General features: G+C 36.3%; 2 protein-coding genes across 4 annotated transcripts; one reads left to right on the forward strand and one right to left on the reverse strand.

The window, feature by feature from the left end:
• The first annotated feature begins 2055 nt into the window (after window positions 1-2055).
• Window positions 2056-5050, forward strand: LOC110809050 (E3 ubiquitin-protein ligase WAVH1-like). The gene is made up of 2 exons (XM_088217184.1): window positions 2056-2934; window positions 3078-5050. The coding sequence occupies exons 1-2, from the start codon at window positions 2518-2520 to the stop codon at window positions 4830-4832; spliced, it is 2172 nt and encodes a 723-aa protein (XP_088073310.1). The 5' UTR covers window positions 2056-2517; the 3' UTR covers window positions 4833-5050.
• A 2150-nt stretch (window positions 5051-7200) lies between these two features.
• Window positions 7201-13820, reverse strand: LOC110809068 (LisH/CRA/RING-U-box domains-containing protein). Of its 3 annotated transcripts, none has more exons than XR_002538744.2 (3): window positions 13660-13820; window positions 9360-10672; window positions 7201-9250 (listed from the first exon to the last, which is right to left on the reverse strand). XR_002538744.2 is itself a non-coding variant. In XM_022034777.2 (2 exons), the coding sequence occupies exon 2, from the start codon at window positions 10648-10650 to the stop codon at window positions 9499-9501; it is 1152 nt and encodes a 383-aa protein (XP_021890469.1). In that variant the 5' UTR covers window positions 10651-10672; window positions 13660-13820; the 3' UTR covers window positions 7201-9498. The 3 variants fall into 3 exon arrangements, 1 of the variants encoding a protein (XP_021890469.1); XR_002538743.2 differs by having other exon boundaries at window positions 7201-9253; XM_022034777.2 differs by having other exon boundaries at window positions 7201-10672.
• Between the last annotated feature and the right edge of the window lie 383 nt (window positions 13821-14203).

Raw genomic sequence — 14203 nt, forward strand, 5'->3', positions numbered from 1 at the left:
TAATACGGAGATTGTGAATAGTTTACCACTTGAACTCTTTTCAAAAGCCAGTGAAGATCATCTTAGAATTGTTTAATTATTTGCTTTTAGTTTATTTTTTTTTATTTTCATTTGTTATTTTAGAATAGATTTTTCTGTAGTTCTATTGAGTATTATAAAATATTATGTAAGGAATGTAAAACTTAATTCTATTATTTGGTTTACGAATTTTATTTATAACTTTATTTATATCTAAGTTACAGTCTTCACAATTAAGCTAATAGAAACAGTAAAATCTTCAAATTAAATATATAAATAAACATAATAAACAGCGAGAACAAATTTTGGTACTTAATTGAATATATATCATATATATATAAATATAAATATTTAAAATTTAACTACTCAAGTAACGAGGATTTACTGTGGCGTTTAAGCTGAATCCAGTGAGGAGGCGTTTATCGAGGTAAAAAGCTGAATACAAACATGGGGTTGGAGTTGACTGACGCCGTCTCATCTGGGTACTCTTACCAATGCGATGAATAGTCAGCGCATCTAACGGCGTCAAGAACGAGCAGGACACGTGATGTTCCCGGTTATTATTATTTTTTTTTCACCGTGCTTAAAAAAAGAGATACTTTTTGGCAAGGTAAGAAAATAAAAGCAGTTACTTTCAAACCGTCATATCAACCGTTGTAGATGCTTTATTTGGAAAGGTACAACCTGACCCTGCACTGCTGTACCCAATTAATAAAAAAAACAAAAAAACAAAATTCCAATTTCACTACGATCTTCCGGTTACCATTTTATTAGTGAGAAAGTTATTTAATACATATATATATATATAAAACGTGTAATTTATGAAAAACTATATAGAAAAAAATATGAATGTAGAAAAGTAAACTGAGTGCAGTTCTGCACTTTTAACTATAATTTAGAGGGATGCTGGATGTGAGTATATAATTTTTGTAGAGTTACAATTATAACATATTTATTTATTTCTCATAATAATTACATATATATATATATATAATTCATTGTATAAATGGAACTGAATTCCATAATGTGTCAGTCATGTAAGATAATAATTCCATAATTTTGGTTAGACTAGAGAGGGTGAGAACACAGAAATAAAAAACAGTGGGCATTCAATTTTTAGGTAAATATGCTGCCTATATTTATATATTTATATTAAATTAAAATTTTAAATAAATTTATTATATTTTTAATTAAAAAAATATTTTATAAAAATTAAAAAAAAAAATCCCCATTAATATTAAAAAATGCCCCACTGAAAAGGTTGTCATCGTAAAGGTATTTGGAATCCTATGGGTTGAGAACCTTCAGTATAACACTAATTTTCATTTAAATTAAATATTTTTGCAATTAATAAATTTTTTTAATATAAATTAGCTATTTGTATTTAAAAATATTTTAAAAATGAATAAGCCAAAGTAATTTCTTTGTTAATTTAATTTAACCTGACCATAAAATGGACCGACCCTTGAGAAAATATTTGAATCGAATTTTATAGCATTAAATCCACGCCAAACTTTGTCAGTAATTTCACAAGAAATTAATTAGTTAGTATTTTATTAATGAAATAAATAAAGTGAGGCAAAACGTGTCCGCAGCCCACGAGAGGGGAGACGGTTTGGTCGGTGATTAACCGGAGGAGCCAAAACGTTGACCTTTGATTACTGTAGGGTAAACAGGTAAACAAACCTCCAGTTGCCGGTTCGTTTGTTAATCCCCAACTTTTCTTGCGTTTAAGGCTTCCCTTCTTTTTAAGCAAAAATGCTTTTCAATTAAAAAAACTCTTTTATTAAATATGTATTAGTGGCTTAATCTTTTGATTATAAAATGATTTAAATAGTAATTATTGTATTAGAAAGAATTGAGACTTCAAATCTTATCAAAAAGTAAGATGTAATCTAATTAAATTAATATTTTTTGCCCTTGGTATATTTGTGAAGTGTAAAAATTGTAACTTTCTTCTTCTCTACCTGGTTAATTGTGTGGGTGTGATATAGCATATCATATCGTATCTCATAGATAAAAAAGACAGAGAGAATCAAAGATAAAGATAGAGATACAGACAGTGATCGAGAGAGAGAGAGAGAGAGAGAGAGAGAGAGAGAGAGTTGGGAAAAATTTTTGGCAGGGAGAAGCAGTGAGGCCTTTTCAAAGCAGTGATCTTTTGGGAGTTTTCGAAAGAGAAATATGGAAAGAGCACGTCGATAGAAAGACAAACAGCTTATATATAGGAATAGCAACAGAGGAGAAAAGCTGAAAAATTATATAAAAAGTGGTGGGTTTGGGGGTCGTCTTCTCCATCTAATCTAATCCATTTCTTCTCTTCCCTCTTTGCTTTCTTGTTTACCTTTTTAGTTCTCAAAAACTTCCTTGCTCAACCCCCTTTCTTCTCTATTTGTCCCCTCAACCATCATATCCAGCTCAGTTTTTTCTCCCCTAGCACAAAATAGAATTAATCTCTGCGCATAAAAAGAACTAGAGAGCTTACCAGATTGGTCGACAATGGTGACTGGATGGAGAAGAGCTTTCTGCACGTCAATCCCGAAAGAGAAGGAGAAGAGAGTGATAGCAACAGAGAAACAGCAACATTGCGGCAACAGTCAGAGTCCCAGAATCTGTTCTAAATTCGGTTTTTTCTCAAACCCATCAACGCCTCGTTTGCAATCTCAGCAGGTTTCAAGCCCGAGTCTCCGATGCCGGACCACCACCCTCACCCCCACCCCCACCCCCACCATACCCACTTCGTCTCTACCAAATAGTCCCAAGCTTCAGTGCAAAACCACCACTACTGCTGCAGCCACCACTAACACAACTCCAAAGAAGAGCAACAGTCCCAGGTTGTTCCACTTCTCGAACCCATCATCTCCTAGATCACCCTCTAGCTTCTCCCTCCTCAAGGCCAGCCTGCGTCTCTCAAAAGTAAGCATTTCCATACCATGTGTTCATATATACTTGTATGATTCTATTATACCATGTCTATAGTGAAATTCCATCATGATTTTTTTGTATAATTGTATCTTCTTCATTACGTTTTAACTGTTGCTTTTTTTTTTTTCGTGTAGCATCAGAACAGGTGTGCAATCTGTTTGCAGAGCGTGAAAGCAGGGCAAGGCACTGCGATTTTCACCGCCGAATGTTCACACTCCTTTCACTTCCCCTGCGTCGCCGCCCACGCGGCCAAGCAGCATCCACTGGCTTGCCCTGTGTGCGGCTCCAGCTGGAAACTAGAAGCGCCGTTGCTTTCTCTCCACCACAACCACAACAGCAATCCCAAATCAAAATCGGAATCCGAGTTCAAGCTCCGAGAAGTTAAAACCAAGACGTTGAGAGTCTACAACGATGACGAGCCGTTGGTATCTCCCATCTCTCTCGCTCAGTTCAATCCCATACCTGAATCGGAAGAGAACGACGATGAAGAATGCCAAGAGAACCATGAATTTCAAGGATTCTTCGTCAACGCTTCTCCTTTATCCAATCAATCATTAACTGATCCAATTCCGAGCGTCGACGTCATGTTATTGCCCGAAGCTGCTGTATTGGCGGTCGGGAGGAGCTACGAGAGTTATACTGTGATGCTCAGAGTCAGAGCCCCTCCGTCGAAGGCGGCGCACGGGGCACGTAGGGCTCCGGTGGATCTAGTCACAGTGCTCGATGTCAGTGGGAGCATGAATGGACAGAAGCAGCAGATGATGAAACGTGCCATGAGATCGGTAATATCTTCGCTGCGAGAGACGGACCGGTTGTCCATCGTTGCATTCTCCGGGAGCTCCAAGCGGTTGCTGCCACTGAGGAGGATGACGACCGACGGACGTAGATCGGCTCGTCGAATCGTAGACGCGCTCGGAGGCGCCGGGCAAGGGATGAGCGTGAACGACGCTCTGAAAAAGGCAGCCAAGGTGATCGAAGATCGACGGCAGAGAAACCCCGTCGCCACCATAATTGTCTTAACAGACGGTCAAAACGACCGGCCCCACAACAAACATTCCAATCAGATGCGCTCATCCCCTTTCGTCTCCACCACGCGCATTTCTCCTCTGGAAATCCCAGTCCACGCGATTGATTTGGGACATGCCGGCGCGTGTTACCAGCCACTTTCCGAGAACGCATTTAGCCAGTGTATTCGCGGTTTGTTAAGCGTTGTGGTTCAGGATCTCAACCTTAAACTCGGGTTCGTTTCCGGTTCAGCTCCGGCGGACATCGCTTCAGTTTACTCTCTAACAGGTCGACCCGCGTCGCTCGGATCCGGGTCGATCCGGCTGGGTGATCTATACGCTGAGGAAGAGCGGGAGTTACTGGTGGAACTGAGAGTGCCAGCTCCGTCCGTCGGGTCCCACCACGTCCTGTCCGTACGGTTCTCTTACATGGACCCTTCATCGCAGGAGCTGATCTGTTCTAAAGAGCACGCGCTCGTCGTACCTAGACCCCAGGCCGTACGATCCTCTTCCCCTACCATCGCACGGCTGAGAAATCTCCACATCAGCACCCGCGCCATAGCAGAATCCCGCCGATTAATCGAGCGCAATGATTTTTCGGGAGCTCATCATCAGTTGTCCTCGGCTCGAGCACTCTTGATACAATCCAGGTCAACGACGACCACCGCCGACGACAACATTCGCAGCATTGAAGCCGAGCTGCATCGGCTCGATCAGCAGCAACATAGAAACAGAACTGGCGGTGGTCGGACAGAGGAGAAAGCGGAGCCGCTAACGCCGACATCGGCTTGGAAAGCCGCGGAGAGATTGGCTAAAGTGGCTATAATGAGGAAACATATGAACAGAGTCAGCGATTTGCACGGCTTTGAGAACGCTAGATTTTAATTACTTCCTTTTTCACTTTTCGCATCATAAAATTTTTCTTACCATTTTGTAACACAGAGGGCAAATATGTAAATTTATAATATAATTTTTTTTTTAATAGAAAAATGTGAATAGTGTGGACCCGGGCGCATAATAGCGACAAGCAGTACCAGACGTTTAGGTCCTTTCTGATTTCTGCAGAGAACCAAAACCCCCACATAAAAATTGATTGGCTCTGACGGTTTCTTCTTTGTTTTATTAACTCTCCCCATCTCATTATCACCCAAAGTGTTGGTATTTGTTTTGCCTAATCAAAAATAAATCTCATAAAGACTCTCAAATTAAACTAAAGAATCACGACCCATGAAATTTAAATCATCAAATGTAAATCCATAACAAGAAAGAAGAAGAGTATGTCTGTTTGTTTGTGGTTTGAGAATGAATTATTTGTATGGGTTGCTGGGTCTCATCAATGGAACGTGCAGCAGCTGGTAAAAATGGATTCGTAGGCATCTGCAGTGGGTTTGTTTTTGTTTTGCTTTCTTGTTTTGATTTTTCAAGCATTAAATTCCAAAGTAAGAGTCTTTTTGAGTCGTGCCAAAAACCCTTCTGCCCATCTCTCAACACATACATATAAATTAATTATCTGACCATCTTAATTATCTTTCAGAATGTTTCAAGTTGTTAAATATGGAATATAAAAGTGGAGAAAAATATTTTCTTTTGATTTGGGTTTCTAATGATCGCCGTGGCAAAATGTAAAGAGGAACAAGACATGATTTTGTTTCCTCCCGAGTTAATGCAATCATAGATTTCATGTTTACGGCGCTGCTCTGCAATTTTATTCAACGACGATTTCATTACTCTCTTTCTTTAAAAATATGAAAATCAATTTGGTGGGTGTCTCCTGTGTCACGCAATAGAATGATTTGCACTCCTTTTTTTTTTTTTTTTTTTTTTTTTTGCCTAAACCCAGAATCTAAAATTAATTTTTGTATATTAAATTAAAGACTAATCATGCTAATTAATTAGGGAATTCCCACATTAATTAAGAAAGTAAATCAATGGGGACCTCATCCACTACTACCCAAAAAAGTTGAACCAATTTGGATTAACGTTTCAGAAATTGTTTATTTGTATAATTTAATTATTTACTTTCTCAATATATAATTAAATATTATTTTATTTTTTTAAAATCTAATTCGTATATTTTAATTCATTTTGCTGATATTTTTAATTTCATATTAATATTTTATTTATATTACCTTCAAATTCTTAGTCCGTACATAAGCTTAAACTAAACATGTTAAATATATACTTATATATATATATATATATATATATATATATATGCTTACCAAAAATAATTACAACGTATACACACACACATATAGGAAAGTGGAGTTAAATTAAATGGAACTAGTAATAAAGAAATAAAGGATGGATTGTTAATCTATTTCTCATATAAGTTTTGGATTGTGAGAGGGCATATATATATATATATATATATATATATTGTATTGCATTGTTTAATAACGACATGCACAAAAAAGAGAGATCAAACAGCCCAGAAAAAAAGAAGTCTTCTCTCCTTCGTCACTCACCACCATTAAACCCCCTCATCATCAATGATTCATTGTCGCACTGCAAACCCCTCTAAACCCTACTTTCTCAACAAAACATCATTCTGGTTTTCTTATCTGGACCAACATATCTTTTAGTTTTGAATCTCAGTTGTTATCTAATTTTTTGATCCATTAAAAGGGATGAATTGAATTTATTAACTCATTGAGCTTTACAAATTCATCACTCTGATTTATATTTCGAATGGACCGAAAGAAACACAACAAATTTATAATCCACAACTATATATAGATTATGATTAAACAGTGAAAATATATTTTTCATTTTACTCTTTTTCATCATAACTCAAAAACTTGTAATAACACCGTCTCACATTTCATCTTTATGTTCGATACTATCTCACGTGTAATTCTTCACGTGATGTATGGGGGTAGATATCATAATACATACATGGTGAAAAACCAGAAAAACGAGGTAATCATTGGGTTAACATGACAAACTTGTATTCACATGGTTAAAAAAGCCGACTGTGCTCTATCAAACAATCTATTAATTATCACCTTTTAATAAAAACAAACAACTCTTCTCTTGCAATTTCTCTGTTACATTAGACCCATTTGTGGGAATTAGAAAAAGTTTTACCAGCCGGCAATTACTATGATTTTTTGAAGTAAATGAAATTTTAATTGATTAGGGTTCTTTAATTGGTGAGGGGCAGCTCTCGTTCGCTTTTGGGAGTACTAATGATTTCCCTAAATTGCGGGACACTTCAAAAGCTCTTGAAGTGGTGGTGATGAGTGCATACTTTTTTTTTTTTTTTTTTTTTTTTAATTAAAAAAAATTAATTTTTGGATAATTAAGTGGAAGGTGGAGAGCTTATAATATTTAGTTAATAATTAATTAAATTAAACAAATCCCAAGAAGGGCACATTCTTTGGTTTGCAATATTGTCATTTGTAAAATGCATCTTCCACATCTTGATATGATGGACAACTTGGGTGAAGAGAATGACTAATTTCTCACACATTAATTTGGTAATTAACATTTCCCAAAGGAATAATTACATACGCATATATAAATATAGACAAAAGTTTATAAGGAAATCGTTATGGGTTTATGAATAGGAGTTGTTTGGGCAAAGATTCTCAAGCAATTTTTTTTTTTTGTTCTTCTCGTTAATGGTATTTGATTTGACAGAAACAGAGGTGCAGAGTATGGCAAATTTTGGGTATTAAAAGAATTAACAGATAACAAACAGAAGTTTGCCTCTTTCTTTGTATACTTAAATTATTGTCTCAACAATGGCAATAAGAGTATAAATTGAAAAAAAAATACAACTTTTTATTTAGAATTCAAATAATTAAGTAAACTTACTTGGTATAAGCAGAACTCAGCTCAATAAGATCAGCATATAACATTTACCCAAAAAACAAAAATCTGCATACATACATAACAGACAGATACAGAGAGAGAGAGAGAGAGAGAGAGATTAAGAATGGGAGAAGCAAAAATGATCAAGAGAAACGACAAGAAAAAGTACAGGTAGAAAAGGAAAGAGGGGGGGGGGGGGGGGGGATGGGGTACCTATGGAATAATGCAAAGATTAATTGAAGGCATTTCATATGATGCATTGCATGGGGTAGGTTAACCCTGCAAGGGACGCCCCAACTTTTATCACAAATCATTTCAACACTCGACAGCTTATCCCATTTGGATAATGAGAAATCTTCAAAAAACAGATAAAACAAAACAATAACAGTTTGGTTTCATCTGGTTTTACTTTTAACATTACATAATGTTGCTGGAAATGGAAAACTTTATATTTCTCGTTCTGATAGGAAGGGATTTTTCTTTTTTTTTTTTTTTTTTTTTTTGAGGGATATCCTTTAGTTGTGTTTGAAATTATTTTCTCCTATTTTTATTTTAAGGGCATATGTTCCCATACATCAATGCATTTAGAATTTTATTTTTACCCAGAAAACTTGAATTTATTACAGATGAAGTACAACTTATAAATCTATATCAGTACGAGTTGTCAATGAGAGAAGATATAAAATTGAAAATTTAGGTGCAGATCTTTTGAACTTTGTTATCCACTATTAACTGTACATATACATACATGTTTGTGTATGTATGCATGTACATATGCATGCATGAACAGCATTATTAGGTGTTGATCTGGTCAAAATTGGGTACCCCACCCCAATCAAAGTGATGGGTAAGGAAAGATTATCAAAGAAGAAGAAAATAAAAGAATAGAAGGGGATTTCCATGTCCAACCCTAACTCATTATCCACTAGTTCATAAGTTGGCCTGTGGCCCACCCAAGACTTGGCCAGCATCCACAATCCACTTAAATCGGAAGAAAAATCCAGACCCATAGTCGAAAGATGAAAAGCCACACTAAAAATAAGAAGTTGATATAACAACAGTAACATTGCATTTACTCACTTCTCATTCAACTTTCAGTTCTAATTCTCGAATCAGTCTAATAAGCATAATTAAAATATAATTTGTTAGGTTTGAATAATCGTTATTTGCACATTGAATTCCTTGATGGTGAAAATTCTGGGTTAAAATTTTCACCATCAAAAGAATCCAAAATCATGATACCTCAAACAAAACAATTTATTTTCTAATTATTCATATTAAGACTAATACAAAACTAAAACTCAAAATGGATTAAAATTAAACGAAAATTAAACTAAAGTGTAAATGCCACTTAGATAGTAATCATAAAAAAAAAAAAAAAAAAATGAAAGATTGCATATGGTGGTGTTGTTAGAGGAAAGAATGCTCGAATGCAACAGCCATTCCATTCCGTGTCCAGAACCTAAAGTTGATGCATTTCCTTACTACTACAAGTAAAACAGGAAAGGGTCAACTACACAACCTACTTTCGTTCTCAAAAAGAATTTCTATTCACAAGTGCATCAAAGACAGTACATTCAAACAACAATATACCTGCTTTTGCCATCCTCCACCAGAGCCCTTTATGCAGCACAACATCACACTGATTTGGTACTTCTACAACATCTTGATCCAGTCAAGAGAGAGAGAGATTTGATACAAACCCCATGTACAAGTTAAGGTATATGTAACATCAGAAGTAAAGCTGCCTACAATGATTAGCATCAATGTCAGAAGGGCAGTATGGGCACTTGAAGGTTTTTGAGCAATTTTTCGACATCTTATTGATAGACTGCTTGCATAGCACATGCCCGCAGGACATCATCATTGGGGGGTTATCATCAGTGGACTGTTCCTTGGACACTGGACAAACAAAGATGGAATGATATTGAAACTCCCTATCTAACTCTACTGGCACTGGCAACTGCTTCATAGTCTGCCATTCCTGCTTCTTCCCCAACATCACATTCATAAACTTTAGAAGAGAAGGTAAACCCTGGATCCCTGCAGCCACTGTCACACTTAACGGACTCTCGTATGATTGGCCCAGGAGATTGCAGAATTGTCTGGTTAGCTCCTTAATTACCACATCCCAGTTGGATGGTGATAACAGTTCAGGGTAAGGGGCCACATCAAGTCTTCCAGCCCATAAGAGACAGGCCATGAGTTTCTGTATTTCAGCCAGATCTGTGGAAGCGAATTCATGAAAGTTGCTTCTGGCGTAATTTAGAGCTATATCCTTGTTTCCTTGCTTTAGTATTTCTACAAACTGCAGCTTATGTAGCTTCAGCTGAATATCAGATCCATTTTGTTTCAGTTTATCAGAGTTGGTAGCAGCCCATTTCAATGCAGGCTCTAGGTTCCGATTCTCCATGGCTTTTACTATCTGATTCATGTCATGGAAAAGGGATCTCATTACAGCAGCAGCAGATTCTGGTTCCCCAGCCTCAATAATGAAGCAGTCACCAATTTCAAAGAGGCCTTGACGGTAAAAATGGCCAGCAATTATCTGGCTGACAGTGTGAGTGTCAAAGTCAATATTCCTGTAGGCTTTAGATATGTCTGAATTGAAGGATTTATCAAGAATTTTTGGGTACTTGTTTATTGCCATGTTCAGTTCCTTCTGTGTGCCTTCTAATTGGCTAAGTGGAGCAATGCCATGCAACCTTTGCTTCATTTCAGAAAGGATAATCTTATGATCAAGATGAGGTTGCGATGATATCATGATTGATGTTTGCTCAATTTCTTGGATAATCAGGTCTATCACTTCCTGTGCTTTAGAAGATGATAGTTTTTGCTTCTTCGCAACTCGATCAAATGCATCCTTGATGCTATTTAGCTCCATTCTCAGTCCTTTACACTTACACCTGAAAAGAATGAGGAGAAAATGAACGTGCTCCAATTTGAGTGCAAAGATTTTTAGTAACATCAAAACATGAACAGGTCCTGAATTCCACAATATGTTTCATTTTTAAACAAGCAATTTAACCCATGCTGCCAAATTGCCAGCAGCAAAAGGGACCATATGGTTCTTGGACTTTCTAGTCACCATAGAGCAAGGCAATAAACTAAAATGCGAAAGAACATGAAAATGAAAGAAAACAAATTGCTTGATCACTGAAATAAAATCAAGATGATGAAATTGTCAGTTCAAGAAAACATAGTCAACCACAGTGGTAAAAGCCTCTGCTTCTCTAGCCTGTCCGGACTATTTGGGTCGATCACCACTACTTGGACAAAAGAAAAAATTCTTCACCAATTTCTTAAATATTGCTTGTCAAAATAAAAGATTCATCTCCAAATCAAAGGATAGGAAGAGAATCCTCAGAAAAGTCATCGATATATCAATCATTTGAACAGAAGCGTTTTTTTTTTTAAGTATCAACTCCAAAGAAAATCACTTGGGCTCCAATACAGAAATTTGCATGGCTAACTCCCTGGGATTCTGGACCAGGAAGTGAAGTTCAGACATTGATTTGTTGATGCTAAGGACTCAAGAATTTGTAATAAGAGACAGAAAAAAAACCACAAAAAGAATACTAATTTCAAAACATAAATTCAAGCAAATTAACATAAATAACTCAAATATAAAAACCACATGTGCACATACAAACAGCATAGAAACCATGAATTACGTTAGACTTGTGGGGAAAACTATGTGAAAAGGTATAAAGAAAGAAAGACTGAAAAGAAGAAATTTGTGATTTAAAGACTTGCACGGAAGTTTTATCCATTAGTTGTTATGAGCTAAAAGTAAGACGCCCTACTGTAAAAGTAATATGCTGTTCATCAGATTTCTTGAGTAGTTCATATGTTCAAGTTACATTTCCTTTTCTGATAGCTACTATGCCATTTAGCTAAAGATAGCTTCAGCAGACTACTGCTTGCGTGAGCTTCCGCGCGTACCAAACTTATGTGATTAACTGTAATGAGAGGGCTTCTAGCTTTTAGTAAATGGAGGCTTCAAGTAAGTTTCACAACATAACAGATAAATAAGCAACTTCAAAAAAGGACAATACCATTGCAAGGGAAACACTTAAATATAAAGAGCAGCTGTTTTAATTTTTGTAAGTCACACATCTGGCATGTAGAACCAAAGCCTAATAGAATTGAAGCATGGGGGAAGAGAAATAAAATATTTGCGAGAGAAAAGAAAGGGAATAGGTGCCTATACTAATCAAGCAAGGGCTTGACCGCTCTTATGAAGACTAAGAATACATAATAGAATAATTATCTTTATCTGCTGCAAATTTCCTTCTTTTGGGTTGGGGGGAGTGGTGGGGTTGGTTGGGGACGATAAAGAAAAAACTTGAGTTAGATAAAGGGAAAAAGAGAGCACATCAATTCAGGATACTGAATCCTCCAATCCTTCAAAAAACAAAAAGAGAAAAAAAAAACAAAAATCAATGCAATATCAAAGCGCCGTCTCTTTGCGGAATAGCCAAAGAGTCTTCTGTAAATTTTATGAATTCTTCCGAAACTCAAGAGTACAATGCTAAAGCTTTTTTTCCAATATATAGGCTGGTCCTAAATAGTGTAGCACCAATGCCAGAAAAGTAACTAAAGAAGAAAAAAAGAAGAAAAAAAAACTAAAACAAGTACTTTCCTAGTCAATAGGGTCCAAAAGAACAATAAAACTATAGAAACAAATATTTAAGTTAAATAGAAAAGTTTTTAAAATAAGCTAATCAGAGAAGATAGCCCAAGTGGTCAGAGGGTGCTCTCCCCTGATGACCATCTTGGTTTGAATCCGCCAGAGGCCCAGATGCATGGGAAACTAATTTCCCGATTTTTCCCAGCATCAAATTCTAGATACCAAAACAAGTCCGTAGATTCAATTAATGCCAGAGAAGTCAAGCTAGTCATTTTCTTTTAATATTAAAAAATGCCCTATTTTTCTGGGAAGAACCTTCTCAGGAGAAACCACGGCTTGTTCAAGAACATCTGAGTTCATTTTGGTTAATTACACGGAAACAGCCAGAGGTTATTTTACTAGAAGTTAAGTGAGTAATTACAATAAAATAAGTTAATCCATAATTACAGGACACCAAATTGGTTTAATTAATGCAACAATTATACAACAAATTCGTTTTCTCTTAGGTGGAGCAAAAGAAGTTTTGTAGTCATCTAAGCCACAGTTTGGACATACAAAAAATGAAACATCCTGAGTTCAACTAAACTAGCTTTCAGTTAATATCCGAATCACATAAATCCACCCGACAGAACAAAATGGTCAAGAAAATCAAACAAGTTTTTTACAAGCACATCACGACCAGGCAATGCATGGATAGACAGCGGACATGGAATAAGAACGACCTATAAGCTCACTGTCGATTAAACAGCACTAAAAACCTTAATCCTTTATTGCACTGAACTTACCCATTATTAACAAAAGAAAAGAGACTAAGCTGGAAAGGATATGCATCAACGCCAAATCAAAGTCCAAACTGAATAAATTGCAATCAGAAGTAAACCAGTGGAGAAGTGCACACAAAGAAATGCTAGGATTAACAGATCAACTCAAAGCTTGGAGAGCATTCAAGAAAGGAAGATCATTGAAAAAGATAACAACGAGCAGCATCGTCATCGTGGAAAAGAGCAATCAGCAAACCAACCTCAATGAATCAGAAAGATGAACCGTAAATACGAAATCTCATTTCAGAATAATTAAAAACAAAGTTTAAAAAATAGATCAAATCAACGACACAGAATTACGGAGAAGAAAAACAAACATAAACACCTAGAAATGAAACATATAAATCCCCTGAAAAAGCGCATATAAACTCAGACACATGAAAAACACTGAGGAAGTGAGAGTGAGAGAGAGAGAGAGAGAGAGAGAGAGTTTCAGTACCAGAAAAAAGAAGAATTGAAAGCCGCGAACCAGTGAAGAACCTTGGTGGGAAGTAAACGCACCTCCAGTGGAGGAAGAAATATAGGAGAGAGAGAGAGAGAGAGAGAGAGAGAGAGATCTTTGATGAAATTTTCGCTTTTTTCTGATTTATCTAGTTCCAGTTTTATCCGGCTTCTTGAGGAGGAGGGGGAGGATGGAATCTACTACGGATGAGTTGGATGTGTCTCATTAACCGTAGCCGTTGGATTAATCGGACATCAGAAATCATGTGAAGAACAGAAGAAAAAGGAAATAATGCAGAGAAATGTACAATGAATAGCGTCCGTATTTTAATATTCCTATTTTTTTGGCGAACTGTGTTATAATCATTGTTATTATTACATTACAGTGTACCGAATGTCTACGACATTGTGTAGCTTCTCGCGCATTTCATTACTACAAGTCGGGGAAGCGACTTTTTATTCCAAGGTAAATTCATATCCAAAAACCATCAATTATCAGATTACCATTATTATTCAAATATTATATCTTAAACAGTAAATTA

This window comes from Carica papaya, chromosome 4 (genome assembly GCF_054855325.1).
Source record: "Carica papaya isolate Zhongbai chromosome 4, ASM5485532v1, whole genome shotgun sequence".
NCBI classification, from domain to species: domain Eukaryota; kingdom Viridiplantae; phylum Streptophyta; class Magnoliopsida; order Brassicales; family Caricaceae; genus Carica; species Carica papaya.

What these genes read in the sequence shown, in the direction of transcription:
- LOC110809050 (XM_088217184.1), top strand. Translation starts at nt 2,518, where the DNA reads ATGGTGACTGGATGGAGAAGAGCTTTCTGCACGTCAATCCCGAAAGAG. An exon ending in CCAGCCTGCGTCTCTCAAAA is followed by an intron (nt 2,935 to 3,077) that starts GTAAGCATTTCC and finishes TTTTTCGTGTAG; the next exon opens with CATCAGAACAGGTGTGCAAT.
- LOC110809068 (XM_022034777.2), bottom strand. Translation starts at nt 10,650, where the DNA reads ATGGAGCTAAATAGCATCAAGGATGCATTTGATCGAGTTGCGAAGAAG.